The sequence below is a fragment of the Ambystoma mexicanum genome, chromosome 7p (genome assembly GCF_040938575.1).
Source record: "Ambystoma mexicanum isolate Mex_15411 chromosome 7p, UKY_AmexF1_1, whole genome shotgun sequence".
In the NCBI taxonomy this organism is placed as follows: Eukaryota; Metazoa; Chordata; class Amphibia; order Caudata; family Ambystomatidae; genus Ambystoma; species Ambystoma mexicanum.
Genome location: NC_090939.1, coordinates 384,656,220 through 384,674,999, shown reverse-complemented (window position 1 = coordinate 384,674,999; position 18,780 = coordinate 384,656,220). Strand labels below are relative to the sequence as shown.

Below are 18,780 nucleotides of genomic sequence, written 5' to 3'. Positions count from 1 at the left end.
TATCTCTTTCTCACTTTCTATACTCTACCTCCATCCATTGATGGACTACTATAACAATCACCCCTTTCCAGTCTACTACTCCTCTCCCTTCTGCTACAACTCTCCCCTCTCCACTCCCTGACTACTGTCCCGTATCACTCCACTACTGCTCACTGCTTTTACCTTTCCACCCATTGCTACTCTTCCCTCTCCGCTACGACCCCATCCCACCTCCTGCTCAGTCACCCACCTTGCACTCTGTCACCTTCTCCTTCACCTTCTGTCCACTCACGCAATACACTCCCTCTAATACCCTCACTCACCTACCTAACACGAAAACTCACAACACAGTACCACACCTTTTCTCCCAAAAATGCATCCGCACTCCAGTCCACCGTCCTTCCTCCATCTGATCTCTTCGGTCTCCCACCTTCTCCTCCTCTGACCTCACTGAGCAACCACACATTCCTGTTTCCTGGCCTCCTTCGTATCCTCCCCCTTCTTCTCCCACTGGACTTCTTCCCTTAGCCAATCTCACCCCGACTTCCCTGGCTGGGAAGTCTTCAATTGACAGAATACATAAAACGTGGACCAGCCCCGCCCTTTTTGTAGCACTGGTCTGCCATGCCTGAAAGATGGCGGCCACATTGGGAAGCCTTCCAGTTCGTGTCAAGGGGTCATGCCACGGCTAAGTCCATGGTAAGTTTTGGGGGGCTTTGGAGTTTTAAGAAAGCTGCTCCATGGCACGATTACAACAGTCTTTAAAATGGAGCTCTGTTTTGGCTTCTGGAGGGTGGCAGGTGTTAATGTCCTCTGGTGGCGCGCAACATTGCTTGTGGCTGCATGGATTCTCTGCTGCTCTGCTTGGTGGCCCTCTCTCTTCCTGTTGGTTGGAGCAATCCAATGACTGGAGTAGTCTGCTTGGAGACTCTAATGTCTATATTCCTGTGGGTGGTACGCCCAAGCTTTTGCTGTGTGTGGATGCCTGAAATAACAAGAAACTAACTGGGAAGAATTTGGCTGAAGAGATATGGCGTGATTCACAGTGGCACTGTTCATATACATAAAGGCACGTGGGGAGTGGAAAGGCACTGTGGCCCTCTTATTTGCCACCTGCCTTCTCTGAGGTAGGACTGCCTCTGCCTTCCACCATGGTAAGCCTTCCCACCCCCTGTTGGCAAGGTCAGATTACTGACGTTGTCACACAAGTTACATGTTTTTCTTACAGGACATGGTCTGGGTTAATATACCCCTTCGAAGGGAAAAATAATGTAGACTATCCAGGTGATGGTCTTTCACAAATGGCCACACTAATGCATTAATACATTTTTTTTAAAAACACTCTTGCAAAGTCTTGCACCACTCCCAGGGGCAAGAGGTGTGGCCAGGGTGATGCCTCTCACCTCTTTGTCAAGCTATATCATGCCCATACCTTATGGGGGTCTGCATCTGGAATTCTTGGCAACCTAAATTCAACTTCAAAGGTCAGTTTCTTCCTGCACACCTTCAGCGATTAGCCGTTGGTTTCATCAGACAATGATATGATATGATATGATATGATGATATGATAAGGCATTTATAACGCACCTATACAGAAGTGTTTCAAAGCGCAAATGAGGGGTGCATGTGGTACAAAGCAGTTGTTTGTGGCTTGTAAAGGCATATTTCACACAGATACAGTATTAAGTAAACAGGTTCACAAAGTAAGTGTGAAAAGTATCCTTGACACTATTTGACATACAGGAGTTATTTATTATTCGCCTAACACAATTCTCTTTTTTTAGACACGTATTTTGGTCACTCATAGTCTAACAGTGCTGCCTGAAACAGATCTGATTATTGTTATGGAGGAAGGCAGAGTAGCAATGATGGGAACTTATGAAGAGCTTTTGAACATGAAGACAGACTTTGCAGAACTGATTCAAGATTTCAATAAAGAAACAAGATGTGAACATACTCCTGAGATGAAAGGTAATTATGCATCTTTACCTGCTTAAATAATATTTTCACTTGACACATAGGTAAGATAATTGTATTTTGAACATTGTGAAATGTTAATCTTCTAGGGAAACACTAAATATATTTATTGTGGCACCTGAGGGTAAGTGATCAGTGTTTGGCGCGCACTCCCCATCCATCACTTCACAATCAGAAATCAAACTTAGTATAGGTTTGTAAGACACAGTGATTTTTATTAGTCATTCTTCACTACTTTGTCTATATGAACACATATTATAGAGCAGGTATCGTGAGCCTATATTTAAGATAAAACCAATTTCCATTGATTTTTTTCCCAAACTGGAAACTTTAGGGCAAATTCAGCAAACGGTCCAAAAGTTATTGGACAAAGAAAAAGTGTGTGTGTGTGTGTGTCTGTCTCTGAATTGGAGAAAAACTGTGCTCACGCCTACAGCCGAACCCGCTAGACTAATTTTCACCAAATTTGCGGCACGAGCAGCGGTTTGGTCTCAAAAGCGTGCTTTTGTAAATTTGGTGGAAATCCGTCTGGTCGTTTTTTTAAAACGACAAAATAGTAGGTGCAAAAAAATTAGTGATATCTGTGTCCTGTCCGTGGACACCCTTCCCTGTTCGCTTCACGGACAGAACACTGACTGGTCGGTGGGTGTGCGTCATGTCCGCGGACAGGCAACGTGTTCACTGACTGCTTGTAGTGAAGCGTGAGGTGTGTCACATTTTCTCGATGCACCCGCCATGTTGGGTCCGCGGACAGCGCAGCGTGGAACAGAGCTGGACTCCAATTTTGGGGAGTGTGTTGGTGTGGAAGAATGGCTGGAGAGTGTGGGGGAGTGAGAGATGGGTCAAATGTTGTATTTGTTTAGGTGGGAAAAGGCTGTGATGTGATCGCGTTGTCCGAGGTTACCGCAGCTGTTCGCGGACATGCTGAGAAGGGCCCAAGAAGCAGTCTGCTGGGTGAGCAGTGTGAGAAGGACCAGGGGTGCAGAGATGGGCCCAAGAAGCAGTCTGCTTTGGGCTGGGTGAGCAGTGTGAGAAGCAGCAGGGGTGCCTAGAGGATCTTGCTGCCATTTGAACCTGTGTCCTGTGAGTACGTTTCTCATTTCTAGGTGTCTTGCTCATGCTCCCACTGGCTCTTTCTTTTGCTGCCCTTTCCTAGGCATCCCTTCTCTGGGCGGACATTCCCTCCCCCCCTAGATTTTGGTTTGAATCTTTATTGTTGTTCTCACTCATTGGTCAAACAGGGCAGTGCCCTACATCTAGTCAGTCTCTCTCTCTCTCTCTCTCGCTGTCTCACTGTCTCTCTCTCTCTCTCTCTCTCTCTCTCTCACACACACACACACTCACTCACTCACTCACTCAATCTCTCTCACTCTCTCGCGCTGCAGCTTTTACTTCAATGAACGGGGGGGTGCGAGGAGGGGTACATAGGCTCCAAAGCTCGAGCTCCCAGTTCTGATAAGTTAAAAAAGTTTCATACCGGCAAACCATTGACTGCACTACTGGGTATTTTATTATGCTCTGATGTATTGGTTTTGGGTAATTAGTTGAGTACACCCATGCAAGAAAACATTTTGGGTGTGGTGAGTGTTCAGGTGTTTGCTTTCATGGGTGTGTTATTTTACAGTGTTTGTGACTCCAATCATTGTATACTTACTGTTTTCTTTGTTGAGGTTGCATGCAGTTTTTTCATGGTATGGGAAATTGGAGCAGACATTGGCCCTCATTACGACCTTGGCGGAAATCAACCGACCGGACCGCCATAGCGTAAATAGCGTTTCCGCCATTGCACGACGGAGCAAAGTGCGGCTCATTCCGACCCATCGGGCACGAGCACCACGCCATGGCGGAAGTGCAAAGTCCGCGATGGCGGAAATGACCCCAAAACGGCCCACACCGCCGCCGTACGGCGCCCTAGGTGCAATACCGCCACCCATCTTAGCGGACACCGCAGTGAGCGCCAACCGGAAAGTACGGTGACCGGAAATATACGGAAACGGAAGTAAAAGCATGGTCCCGGAACGGGAAACATCACGCCGTACACCTATAAAACCACAAATTCCACACAACCATTAAAAATACTACCCTGAGACACATTCCAACCCGTCATCCACCCTAGTGAAACCAAGAAAAATGGGAAAAGTAGCGAAGAAAGCGTGCGACCGCAAGCGGCAGGTCCACTTCTCCCGTGAGGAACTCACCGTGCTCACAGAGACCCTCCAGGAGAATGCTGCCGCCGTCTTCTCCACGCAAATGACCAGGACGGCACTTGCGAACAAGAAGGCCATATGGGCCCTGGTGGCACAGCGGGTAAGTGCGGTGGGGACCGCACCCCGCAACCCACAGCAATGCAGAAAGCGATGGGACGACCTGCGGATACGCGTCCGGAGCATACTTTCTGCCAACCGAAACAAATGGCCCTCATTACGACCCTGGCGGAAAGTGACTGACCGCACCGCCACAGCGTAAATAGCGTTTCCGCCATCGCACGATGGAGCAACGTGCGGCCCATTCCGACCCATCGGGCACGAGCACCACGGCATGGCGGAAGTGCAAAGTCCGCGATGGCGGAAATGACCCCAAAACGGCCCACACCGCCGCCGTACGGCGCCCTAGGTGCAATACCGCCACCCATCCTAGCGGACACCGCAGTGAGCGCCAACCGGAAAGTACGGTGACCGGAAATATACGGAAACGGAAGTAAAAACATGGGCCCGGAACGGGAAACAACACGCCGTACACCTATAAAACCACAAAATCCACACAACCACTAAAAACACTACCCTGAGACACATCCCAACCCGTCATCCACCCCAGCGAAACCAAGAAAAATGGGAAAAGTAGCGAAGAAAGCGTGCGACCGCAAGCGGCAGGTCCACTTCTCCCGTGAGGAACTCACGGTGCTCACAGAGACCCTCCAGGAGAATGCCGCCGCCGTCTTCTCCACGCAAATGACCAGGACGGCACTTACGAACAAGAAGGCCATATGGGCCCTGGTGGCACAGCGGGTAAGTGCGGTGGGGACCGCACCCCGCAACCCACAGCAATGCAGAAAGCGATGGGACGACCTGCGGATACGCGTCCATAGCATACTTTCTGCCAACCGCAACATTGCCACAGCTACCGGGGGAGGATCGGAATCACCCATCAAGTTGACCCCCTGGGAAGAAATCTGTGCCTCCACCATTGGAATGGAGAGCATAGAGGGAGTCGGAGGGATGGAGAAAGGAGTGCAGACATCCGAAGAATCAGGTAGGTGGCCCAAATGAAACAATGCTAAATCCACAATGTCCAATCATGTGAAGTACAATGTGTCCACATAGTGCAACAGAAACACATGTCCAGGAGAACGTCCACACACATTGGCCTGATAGCGCACTTTAAAACTCACAATAAATACATAAATAATTAAAAACCCCAAAGACACCCACTACACGTGCAGCAGGCACACCCTAACTGCAGGCTGCCAAACAACTACACCCTCACTCCACACACAAATGTAAGCACCTCCAAGGCCCCGACCCAAATCACCCTCAGGTACCACCCCAATGCATGTGATACATTGCCATTCCAATTCCCACAGACCCATTAATAACGCTCGCCCTCCTTTACTCCACCACAGGGTCCGATCCAAACGACGAGCTTCAGGACACCCCTACCAGCACACCTGCAAAGAGGGCCAAGACCAACGGCCAAAGACCCTCCACCTCAGCTGCACGCATCAAGACACGGCAGCAGCACAAATCAGGTGGCAGCACAGAGGAGGGAACATCAACAGGCACCCCAGCAGCCAGCATGCCCACAACAGCAGCACCACAGGTCCCCCCAATGGATGCCACAGAAGGCACTGCCTCTGGTGGCAGCAGCACCATAGGTGACACCCCATTAATGGCAGCATGCTCCGACACAGAAGACGGGGATGTCGAAGTCAGATCCATCCATGACCTGTCCCAATCCCCCTGTCTGTCCCATCCCGTACACCATGAGGATACCACGCAGGGGCACCCACAAGACGACGACTGGCCATCCCCCACAAGCCCTGTGGCAGGGCAACATGAGGCGAACAGCCACTCTGTGACACCACCGCAAATGGCCATGGCCCAGCAGAGGCAACAGTCCCTCGACCAGTTAATCGTGCAACAGCAGCAACTGGCCACGCTCCTCAAGGACCATGCCGATGAATGTGGGGGCACTAAGGCAGACATAGAAACATCAACTGAGACACTTAGGGCAGAAATGGAGAGAAGTACAGAGACACTAAGGGCACAAATGGAGAGTAGCACCGAGTGCCTGAGAGTCCAAATGGAGAGTAGCACCGAGAGCCTGAGAGTCCAAATGGAGAGTAGCACCGAGAGCCTGAGAGTCCAAATGGAGAGAAGCACCGAGAGCCTGAGGGGGGAACTGCATGCGACGTCCAAAGACGTATGTGCCGAACTTGCCGCAGTGCGCCGTGTGCTCACTGAGCTCTCACAAACCCTTAGGGACATGCATGGACGTGAGCAGGCAGAGACATCATCCGTTGCAAGTTCCGTCCAGGGCAGCCCCCAACGTAGATCTGGGAGGAACCTGCGCTCCACAGGCAGGGGTGCCCCTGATACCCGGAGAGGGGGCTTGCAATAGCGACTGCCCACTGACAATGAGCATCTTTGGACACTGGTGTTCGGGGGGGAGGTAGGAGGGTGGAGGGGGTGTGTTGGGCTCACTTGGGTGGCGGGTCGATAGGGTGTTCAACATGATATCACATATGCCATAAACAATGCACGATCAACCAATGAGATGTGTGGACATTGATCTTTGTGTACGAGGCCATTATAGGCGTACAGTCCATATTGTGCATGTTCCAGACACACACAGTGCCACGAGTCCCGTGTCCATGTATCAGCCACCAGGCGTGAGTGCTAGAAGCATGCATCTATGAGATGCTGACGAATGTCACGGCCCTCCTGTGCCTCGCAGACTCCTTGAGGTGCTGCCACATCCCCACCCTCATCATGACCATCTTCAGGTGCTTGCAGTTCTGCGTCAGGGGGCATGGGCACATTTCTACGTACGCACATGTTGTGGAGCATGACACATGCCATGACCATCTTTGCAACCTTCACATGGCGGTACAGGAGTGCCCCGCCAGACCTGCTGAGGCAGCGGAAACGAGTCTTCAGTAGGCCGAATGCCTGTTCTATGACTACACGGGTACGTGAGTGGGCATGGTTGTAGTCCTCCTCATGCTGGTCCCGTGGGTTCCGGACTGGTGTGAGGAGCCATCTCTTCAGTGGATACCCGGCATCACCTGTATGTGGACAATAAAGGAATTTCGAGGAATGCCATTGCTACGTACGCACCCCCCCCCTTCCTGCCAGGTCATTGCCGCATCACATACCCCACATCATCATGCTTGAAATGAGACTCACCGAGTAGCCAGGATCTGTTCCCTGCGTGTCGCTCCATGTAGCGTGGTATTGTAGAGTTCCTCAAGACCATAGAATCATGGGTTGATCCAGGGAATCGGGCACAACAATGTGTAATGATCCTGTTGGAGTCACACACCATTTGTACATTCAGAGAATGAAATTGTTTTCGGTTGCGGTACTGGGCCTCCATGGCATGTGGGACGACCAATTCCACATGGGTGCAGTCGATGGCACCAATGCAACCCGGTATGCCGGCAAGTGCATGGAATCCCACTTTTGTGTTGGTAATTTCCTGCTCCGAGCGTGGTAGGGAGATGTAGTCGTCTGCGTGCTGCAGGAGGGCATCGAGCACTTGCAATAGTGTCCGTGAGAACAGTGGCTGTGATATGCCATGCAACTGTCCGACTGTGTGCTGGTAGGTGCCTGTGGCCAGGAAGTGGAGTACAGACACCACCTTCAGTAGGGGTGGGATGGCGGTTGGGCTATCGATCATGCTGACAAGGTCAGCCTGTGTCATGTCCACAATGGCGGTTATGGTGTCCCGGTCCAAACGGTAGAGGGTGTGGATCTGCTCATCAGTGAGGTTGAACGGATGTGCTCGGAGGCGTGGGATTGCGGGCTGCCTGCGTGGTGGTAGTGGCTGTGCTGGCGGCCCTTGCTGGCCCTGCCTTGCCCTCCTCCTCCTCCTGCGTCTCCTCCGTGCGGCCGGTTGTAGTTGGTGTTCGTCTTCTTCTTGAAGTTGGAGTACTTGCAGTGCTAACAGGTCCCCCAGGGCCAACATAGCTAGTCCTGCCGGTAGCATTTCGGAGTGGGTGTGGTTGTGGGAGGAGGCTGGGTGTGCAATTTATGTGTTTTCAGGCTGTATGCCCTCCACCTGTGGTGATTCATTCCACCTGTGCAAGCTGCTCTCCCCTTTGGGCGAGCACGTCCCGCACACAACGCTGCAATTCGACGAATGGCATCTTGCTATTACAATCATGTATTTGTACCCGATGGCAGTGTAACATTGGTTGATATGTACATTCTGCTATGGTCCCATTGTTTCACATACTATCTTTGCAGTCGCGAACAGACTTGTGAAGGGTCAGTGGAACGTAGTACTCGAGTAACGGTGGACCCTCATGCAACACTGTACCGAGGTTCACCGACGGGCGTGGCGTCCCATTTGTGAGTGAAGGCAGTTGCCATTTTCACACACAGCCGCACTAGATGGATTAATTTGTGATTTCAAGCGGCCACAGATGCCTTTTCGACGTGATGTTGCAAATGAGGAATTCGAAGGGCGGCGCTTTCGGTTTTCAGCTAGCGGCGAGGAGATGCCCACAGGTCTGACTGCAAATATAACGTTCTATTGTTCAATGTCCTTGGGACAGGGGCCATGGCGAGGATGCAATGATTGATATGAATAGTTTGGGATGCGCAATAGCGAAGTGGGCGATAAGGCCGGACGTTCCCAAATACATGTTACTTCACAACACTGGAATTACGGGCTGGGGCACAGTGGATTTTGCAGGCTGCATAGCGCACAGACTCAATGGAAATTTCACATGTTATGTGAGTATGGAAACAGGCGTTTTCATTACGGGATGAGGGAATGATGTATGGATGCATGGACAGATGATTTGATACAGAGTTTGCCATGTACAGGGCTTCTTGGAATCTATCCGCCTCCCCTGCGCTATGTGATGCAGGGCTGCCATAGTGGGACCATCGTCTATCTGGCCTTGTTGAGCCCTCCCTGTCTCGGCGCGCCTTCAGACACTTGTGTCTATGCACGTTACCAATCCCATCTGATGGATTCTGTTTTAACAGACGCATGCACAGGTACACTCGTTTGTGATAGTGTTTTCACCTCGATATAGATAGTTATGATGCGCAAGTGGTTTTTGGGTGGTGATGATCCTTTGGAGTGGGCTAGCATGCATATGGCTGTGGATTTGGTGTGATCATTGAAGTGAGTAATTCAAATGTAGTTCTGATGGCCATACTATTCTTTTTCATTTCATTTGGGTGACAGGTATCTCCTCCCCTTTTGCCACTGCCATCTGTATGCCACTCCTGCAGATGGATTTTACTCCCGACACCTGCTGCTTCGTGTTAATCAGTGGAGCAGCATTACGATCTTATGGGACGATCGCCAATGGGCCACATGCCCTTACGCAGTACTAGTGGCTAGGAGCAACATTTCGGCCTTTCAGCTGGACTAGTGCCTCCCTATTGGGACGGCCCTGCGGTTCTAGGCGCTTCCATGTTGCCTTTTCGTACGAGAATGTAGCCCCTGTGTACCATGAAGGAACAGGGCGTCACACAAGAAGAAGCTGGTCATTTATTGCGGATGCAGCCCACAATGGTGAAATGTATTTTGGAGTTCATGGCCTAATGGCTGTATGGGCTTGGTGAATTTGTTGTGCATTAAATTTCTATTCTGATATGAACCGTGTAGCGTTCTTCTTTGCAAGTGATGTGGCATATTCCTATTTGGGGAGCGATGTATTGTGAGGAGATCTGCATTGGGTTCCAGCTTCGGAGTATAGTTGCGTGGTACTGTGCTGGGCGCGTTTGCCTACGAAGCCCAGTGAGGTCAGGGATAAGGGCTGCCAATATGACTGTTTTGATGATGTCATGCTCAGGGGCGGGGGATTAGCTTTTGTGTAACAGATGCCGGTCAGCCAGTTGGATTGGTGGAATGATGTGATTATCGGAATATGGCTGGTCACAGGTGCCTGTGTTTGCGTGCGTTTCTTGGTGGGAGACTGAGGTCATGTCCATTTGTATAGCTTCTGTATTCGTGCCATCTGTGCCCTGCAGCTCCCATTGGCCCCTCTTGAGATTCATTTGTTCGTTGGCAGGCATGGATGACTAGTACATTTCACTGGTTGCATTGTGTGACTTCATTGCACCTACGGGGAGTTGTACAATGTGGCCAGGGAGCGGTGTACAGGCACTCAGTAGGGCCGTTTACGGTTGGTTCGCGATGCCGTACTTCTCACCATGGCGGAATGGTACTTTCCGCCGTGCTTGATGGCGTTAGGTGCATGTCCGCTAGGGTCAGAATTCGCGTACCGTTGCGCCATGGTGGTAATTACGGTTTGGCATGGCGCGCGCGCGCGTACTTGGTGCAGTTAGCGTTGGCGTTCACTACGGTGTCGCTAATGGCATCGTACTTTGCGGTGACGGGTCATGATCGCACCGAGCGCTATTCGATGGCGGTATTGCATTTCCGCCATCGTTTTTCGATTTCCGCCACGGTCGTAATGAGGCCCATTGTCTTTTCATTCTCTGTGATAAAATAAAAGATCACATGTTAGTTAAGATAGTTTGTAATTAGTTATTGCATTGCATAGCAGACATGTCTGTACTTTGTCGAGCCTCATAGTTAGTGTTTTGGAAGCACTATGCTTTGAACCAGTGTACTGTGCAATTTGCCCAGTTCCTGTGTTTGTTCATAAAATCATTGGGTCTGTGGGAAAACAAATCCATGCAGGATTTAAAAAAAACTTTCGACGTTATGGTACAATATTTTTCGGTGGTTGATTTTAGTAGGGGAAATTGAATAGGTGTATGGTTTTTGGTTTGGAAGTGGTGGTAAGAGCCCTCTAGATAAGGAGCGTAATGGGGCTTTTTACGCAGTAAAATAATGTAAAAACGCCACATTTTATTTTTATTTTCGTACCATTTACGCAGGCTGGCCACAGTACTTTTTTGAGAATTCCCCTATTCTTTCTTTCCAGTAGATGGCGCTGGAACACATATTTAGCAAATGCTAGCTTTGTGTGAACTGCTGTGCCATTACTGTAATAGGAGTAGGACGCACACTTTTGGGCATGGTGGAAAAGGCATGTGCTTAGCACAGGTATCGCTGCAAGCGGTTGCTTTTTTAAATCAATTCTTCAAAAAGCACAGGTTCTGTCTGGTGAGTTTGATTGGGGACGGGGACCGGCCTGAAACGGAAGTACCAACAATGTCATGCATGGCCCTTGATTTATTTGACTGAATCTGAACGAGATTAATTGTTACCACTCATGTTAGATCCATGGAGAAGGGACATAACATGTTTTTACTTTGGATGTGGTATGTTAATTCTGCCTCGACAAAAGCCCAATCTTTCGGGTACTCTTTAACGGGATCATCGCCCAAGCAGACATAACTCTCTAAAAATGTGTTCTTCATGGACTATCTCTGTTTAAGGAGAACACTAAGCATGTTTAGCGCTATAGAATAAATGACAGGGCTCTGCAGCGGGTAATGTAGCCTGCGCAATTGTCCATGTCCCTCACATATTAGTGCTGTCTCTAGCAGACTGTGGAAATACAGCTTCTGGGTGGTGGGACCTGTGTGATGTCTACACAGTACAGCAAACGGTATTAACCAAACTGAAGCTCCCAACAGCACATCACAGCTCGCTTGCACTTTTCACACTCAAGCCTACTAACCCGTCCTACCCTTTTTCCATTCAGATCCGCCAGAGCGCCAGGGGAACACTCCAGTGGTGATAGTGCACAGTATAAATATCCTTTAACATTAACATTGAGTTGAATATGATTTATCCATCTTCACTGACAGAAGCAGGGCCTTTAACCAGACCGCTAAGTGTGACCCTAGCAAACCCATTCATAGCTCTGCAACACTGCGCAGCACAATTAGTCTCACAATCCTGTGCATTTACAGCTGACTTTAACAGTTCAGTAAATCTCTTCAAAGGTCGGGCAATTACAAAGAGTCTGACCTAGCAGCCTCACAAGCGGAATCTGCAAATCGTCCAGGTGATGCAGATGCTTGAACATCAATAATAGGTGGATTCAGCCACTGTGTGACAGTTTCTCCCTGAGCCCCTCCTTCCTATAGGAAGAGCCAATCTTCCAGGCAATGTGTGTGAGCAGTTAACTGTTAACTCAAAAGTTCCACCCAAGTTCTCACATTAGGGGACTTCAACCTGGGCTACAACGACCCGAATGACCATCTCGCCAGCGCCACATCTAACACGGTCACTGAACTAGGCTTCGTGCCTGACAGCTACACACGTAAAAGGCAGAACCCTCAACTGGGTGGCTGACTACAACTGTCTAGTGAATCTCATAAATACTTCACCCTTAGCCTGGACAGACCACCACCTGGTATCATTCATGCTCTCCACTGACAGACCTCCACCCACACCCATCACCAAGGCCCCACCCACTCTCACCAGAAACAAGAAGAACATGACAGTAGAAAGACTTATCCCTAACTTACTTCCCTCACTTAACACACTTCCTGACAACCTGGATCCCGAGTCCCTGGTCGAAGAATATAACAAGATTATGGCCACCTCGCTGGATCGCATGGCCCCCCCTTAAACTTAGATCTAGCAAACCAAAAACGCACCTTAACAAATGGTACACACCGTTCCTTAAAAATCTAAGGCAGCAAAAAAGAAACTGCGAGGCCATTTGGAAAAACTCCCCGTCAATCTCTAACAAAACCAAATTCTCCAAACTAGCTGCACTCTACAAAAAAGAAATCTACCTGGCCAAACGAGCGTCCTTTGACTCGCATATCTCAAGCTAAATCCAACACGAAAGAACTTTTTTCCATCCTTAAAGAAATAGAAACCCCCATAGCACCCTAAGACACGTGCATCAAAGATAAAAACTGGTGCTCAGAAATACAAAGTGCCCTAGCGAATAAGATCGTGACTCTTCAAAGTAAAATCGCCAGCAAAAGAGCTACCCTAAATGACACCCTCAACTCAAAAATTTCCGGATAAGCTCATGCCCACAGACTCCACCCGCTTCCAATTCTCGAAAGTCAACATACTGGAAGTCGAAAAAATGATCTTGTCCTTGAAACCGTCTAACTGCCAGGCCGATCGGTGCCCTGCACATCTCATTAAAGATGCTGCCCGTGATCTCTCCCCTTTCATCACAAAATTAATAAACACCTCCTTCGCTACTGGATCCATCCCCTCCAACCTAAAACAATCCTGGGTACTCCCACTACTGAAAAATCCTACACTCGACCCAGCCATACCCACAAACTACCGTCCTATAACAACTGTTCCCTTCTTACTAAAAATTCTGGACATGATTGCCTATGTACAAATACAGAAGCACTTGGAAGAACACAATCTCCCAGATCCAGACAATCTGGATTCCGTCCCCAACATGGGACCGAAACTGCCCTCATTGACCTGAAAGCACAGATCGATCTGCTTAGAGACAATGGACAAGCGGCTCTACTCCTCCTCCTCGACCTATCTGCAGCTTTTCATTTGGTTGATCACTCTATCCTATGCTCACACCTCCACACCTCAGCACACTTTTCCACTGAAACCATCACCTGGATTACATCCTTCCTTAACGGTAGGACCATGAGGGTCTTTTCTCCCACAGCGGCAGCTGACCCTATACCCATAGTGTTCCTCAGGGCTCCTGCGTCTCCCCTACACTATACAACATATTTACCAAGCCCCTTTTCGATGATTTGGATCATCTTGGTATCACCTACACTAACTATGCAGATGATACCCAGATCCTCCTTCCGCTTTCAGGAGATTATGGAAAGGATTTGGCCTTGCTAAATAGGGTGTACATCATCATCCAGGCATGGATGGCCACTCATGGACTATGCCTGAATGATTATTAAACTGAGCTCATCATCTTAGGTACCACATTCAGTTTTAAGAAACTTGGCCCTGCCTATAATTCCTTCATGATTGATGGGAACAATATCAAAGTCGGACAGGAGGTCAAAACTTTGGGGTTCTACCTAGACACATCTCTTTCTCTCAAAAGACAAGTGAGTTATCTTGCATCCGCCACAGCTTATATGTGTAAATTAATCCACGCAGCCAGACCTTTCCTGTCTAACTCCAGCTGCCTGACACTTGCCAGAGCCCTCATAATGTCTTGCCTCGACTATTGCAATGCAATGTACTTGGGGTCCACCAAGGCCACCACCAGTAAATTGCAAACCCTCCAGAACAACGCTCTCAGAGCAGCACTGGGCATCTCCAGAAGAGAGCACATCACAGGATTCAGCCAACAGAACAACTGGCTCTCCACTAGAGATAAATTCTTTTAAAAACGGCATCTCTCACCCACAAGCCCCTCAATAATGCTGCCCCAATCTACCTGATCAATAGATTCCACAGACAATCCTCCTTAAGACCTGTCAGAACTATCTACAAAGATTGTTTATCTGTTCCCCACTACAAACGGGCCACCATAGGGGGTAACAGTTTCCCGGTAAGAGCTGCCAAGCTCTGGAACTCGTTGCCTCCAAACCTTAGACCAGACCTACCCTATCAGAACTTCCGATCCAAGGTTGCCTTCTGGCTGAAATTAGGGTCCCACTTGGATATGAAATGCTCAGCGCTACCTGCACACACTGTAACTACGTGTGCCTTCCTGCTCACTTGTACATTATGGTCCTATAATATGACTGCTGATTTGTATATAACTTTATGTACCTACTTTTGTATCATGTATATTCTCTGTGTATTGTAACAAAGCTTTGAAATTTCTTAAATGCTGTGCCCTGATACCCCCGGGTTCACTAGCACATTATAAATAATAAAACAAACAAACAAACAGGCACATCACAGTGCAGCAATAATGCAATTCTATATGGGGTGTAGAGAATTGCATTATTGCTGCACTGGCCCTCCCCCAGTCTCAAAACACTGGATTTGACAGGCAGACAGTCTCACCAGCCAGTCAGTGCACCAGAGATTCTAGTATAGCGGACTGTGGTAGAACCAACATTACATTTTCTCCCCTGTTGCTCCCAGCCACTGAAGTTGCTTGGGCCGTCCAGAGAACTGCCCCACACCCTGCAATGTCCTATTATGCTATGATATTGAATCTTTCATTGCACTCCATCTGCCATTTTCACACTTTCTAGGACCTTCATGATCTGCAAGAAGTAGGTGTTTCAGACTTTGAGAGAGTTAACTGATTGTAACATTGAAGCTGCACTGGAATAGTCTCATTACAATGAGTAATGTAGTTAGATGCGCCTACACAAGTAAGTTTGCCACTCTACCGTCTCTGAAGTTGGTGCCCCTCCCAACATTTGAAGGGTTAGCCCCGCCTACATTTTAGCCTAGGTGCACCCCTGGATGTGCTCATTTGCAATTTGTTAGGCATAGAGGCAAGGGAAGCCTTTCCTCGAAACTTGCAGTGTTAAAGTTTTACTGTATTTGTTCAGAAAAATGTACTTGGAACAAACGCAGTAAAACTTTCAAGCTGTTACTTTCAAGAAAGACTTCCATCACCTCTCTGCATATTGCGCTTTAAAATATACTATTCGATAGTATGTGTTGGATACGTTTTACTCTCTTGCAGAGGAGAAAACTAATTTTTACTCTCTTGATATTGCATTTACTCTCTAATTTGAAAAAGCATGCATAAAATACTCCCACCTCAAAATCCTATCTGGTGCACTGGGTGGTACTATTGTTGTAATTAGATACCAGTTGGCATATTCTAATTGCTTATTTCTTGTTGCATTTTAGCAGTATTCATTTATCTGTTTGGTTGTTGCAGAATTTTGGCGCAGTTAGATACCTGTTGGCGTATTCTAACTGTTGATAGTTTTGAAGTTGTTGAGAGTATTTTTATACGTAATAAGTGTTGTAGGGTTTCCTTAGAAAAATGTATATTGCAGTTGTCTGGTTGTAGTTGGATACCGGTTGGCGTATTCTAACTGTTTATAGTTTTTCACTATTAGATAGCTGTTGTCTTATTCTGTTGGTTTATGGATTTAAAGGTTGTTGAGGACATTGTGTAGATGTTTATACTCAGATTAGTGAATACATTGGGCCTCATTCCGAGTACGGCGCTAACCAATGGCGCTATTAACGCCTTGGTTGACGCCGTACCCGGACCGGCAGCGCCTTGGTGGTTGGCGGAATTACCGCCCCATTCCAAGGTTGGCGGGGCGGTAATTCCCCAATCCCCATTTACCCTTCCCCATTCCCATTCTTGCCCCATAGGGCATAATGGGAGTGGGGAAGGCGTCAATTACGCCACCGTAAATTACGGTGGCGTAATTAACATCAAGGTCCCTTAGCGCCATGGTATTTAACGCCTGCTAAAAGCAGGTGTTAAAAGCACCATGGCGCTAAGGGAACTCGGAGTATGGCGGTAAGGGATTACCGCCACCGCTCTCGTTAGCGGTGGCCGCTATCCCTTACCGCCATACTCGGAATGAGGCCCATTATTATTTTTTTTTCCTTTATTGTATATTTGTTTAAAAAAACCTTTACAAATTTTCAATATCAAAACATATAACATTAAAATACATGATCATTTTACACAAACATAATAAAAATTATCATTATATCCATACATAGTAAAAACCATTTCAAACACAAAAGCCAAGTTTGACATTAAAATATCTCACCAACAATTCTTGAATTCCTCTATTCCAATTAAAATTTGTTACATTTCAATTTCAGCCACTGATATACACTTACACAATTTTCATAACTCTTTTTATGTCACTAAAATATCTCACAAACAATGCTTGAATTCCTCTATTTCAATTAAAGTTTGTTACATTTCAATTTCGACCACTGATATGCACTTTCCACAGCCCAGAGTTTTCATATCTGAATGCAATCATTTCATTTCACAACTCTCAAAACTCTTTTTATGTCACTTTACAGACCTTAGTCAAGAATGCTATAACCCTTATTTTCAATATGATATTATGTCCATGAAGCATTTCATACCATAATTGCTCTCTTAATACATAGGAAGTGTCATATACAAAGTCCGAAAAGTAAGCAAGTCTTTCTTTCATCAACATTGGGCAACCCAATAACAAATGCGACAGACTTTCTGGGAAATCCTCATTCCTGCAGAATCTACAAACCTTCATAGTCGCGGGAATCAACTTCCTTATAACTCCAATCTCATTAGTATTCATCACATTGAATCGGAATCTCATAATGCTATGACGCAGTTTCCGTGAAGGACATTTTACGAGATATAGTTCCGGTTCCGGGAACCATTTCCATACTGATAAGACATGAGCATACAGTTTTGAATTCATTATTACCGAGTTATTCGCAGCCCAATCAAATGCTTTAATCATTGTTTTGGTTTTGGCAGGTCTCTCTAAAAGGCATTTAATTGTGACCCCAATATTGCTTTAGGTGTTTTCCACCTCCTTTTTCAGGTTCAACATGTGGGAATTATGCTTAGCTACGACACACTTTCTATATAACATAGCTTTTTTGCAGTCCATACAGCATTTTAAGGAGTTCATGCCAAACTCATATCTTATTAATTCAAACGGTATACATTTTGGAAGAAAAAATAATAACTTTTTCCAAATTTTAGATTCAATAGTTTTTAGCTGCAGTACTTCTTTCTCAGGATAGAATTCTAGGCCATATGTCAATCTTGGAATCACCTTCATCAGGTAGAAGTCCCTATACCCACCCATTGAAAATTTACCATATTTACTTTCGATTACTCTCCTTTGTTTCGCAGCATCAATGGCTTTAAGTTCCAGACATTCTTTACAAAACTATAGGACATATTGCTTGAAAAAGAATAGCCTAAATACTTAAATGCTTTCTGTAATCGAATAGCTGTGCCTTCTACAAACCATGCAGGATTAACACATTTCTTGTTACTATTACCCAGATTAATCACAACTGTTTTCTGAGGATTCATTTTCTATTTCAATCTCTGACAAAACTGGCAAAAGCATCTATAAGCCTTTGCAGACCGATTTTAGTTTTGTCAAAGCGCACGAAGTCATCCGCATAGGCCACCCACTTGATCGCAATTCCTCCCACCTTAAGAGCTATTAAGCCTGAGGAATCCAATCTAGCATTTGCTCCCGAAACATACAAGTTAAATAAGATTGCTGCCAGGGCGCAGCCCTGTTTCAACCCATTCCTAGAAAAGATGTCCCTAGACATCAAGCCTTCTAAGTTAAGTCAAACCTTTAGAATAGTATTTGAGTACAGATGAATAAGCATAGAGAGCAACCCCCCATCCATGTTTAGTGTTACGAGTCTTCGCCATAAAAGCGGCCTGTCCACCATATCAAAAGCTGCCGAGAGATCCATAGACGCAGCATAAATAGGTACATTCCCCATTTTCGATGTTTGATTCTGCAAAATGGTAACTAATAGACTCCCGGCATCAGTACCCAGTCCTTTCCGAAATCCAATCTGGCGGACATCGAGAATATCTTTATCCTTTAGGATTATAGCAGAAAATATCTTTGTCTCAATATTTATCAAAGATATCGGTCTATAATTTCTCGGATTCTGGCGATTGCCTTTTTTAAACATCAGTATTACATATGAAACTTTCCAAGATTCTGGCATGGTTTGTAGCTCAATTACATCCTTAAAAATCATATGTAATATTTTTTCCCACAGACGTTCATTTTCCTTAATCAGAGCCATAGATAA

At 47.0% G+C, this 18,780-nt stretch overlaps 1 protein-coding gene across 4 annotated transcripts in view; it reads left to right on the top strand.

Moving 5' to 3' along the window:
* The window catches only part of LOC138526081 (multidrug resistance-associated protein 1-like), a 1,621,759-nt gene that overhangs the window by 914,285 nt on the left and 688,694 nt on the right, over positions 1 to 18,780 (top strand). For all 4 annotated transcript variants that reach the window (XM_069636425.1, XM_069636424.1, XM_069636423.1 and 1 more), the window contains exon 15: positions 1,764 to 1,950. In XM_069636425.1, the coding sequence (XP_069492526.1) occupies positions 1,764 to 1,950 (187 nt within the window). The remainder of the gene's footprint in view (positions 1 to 1,763; positions 1,951 to 18,780) is intronic.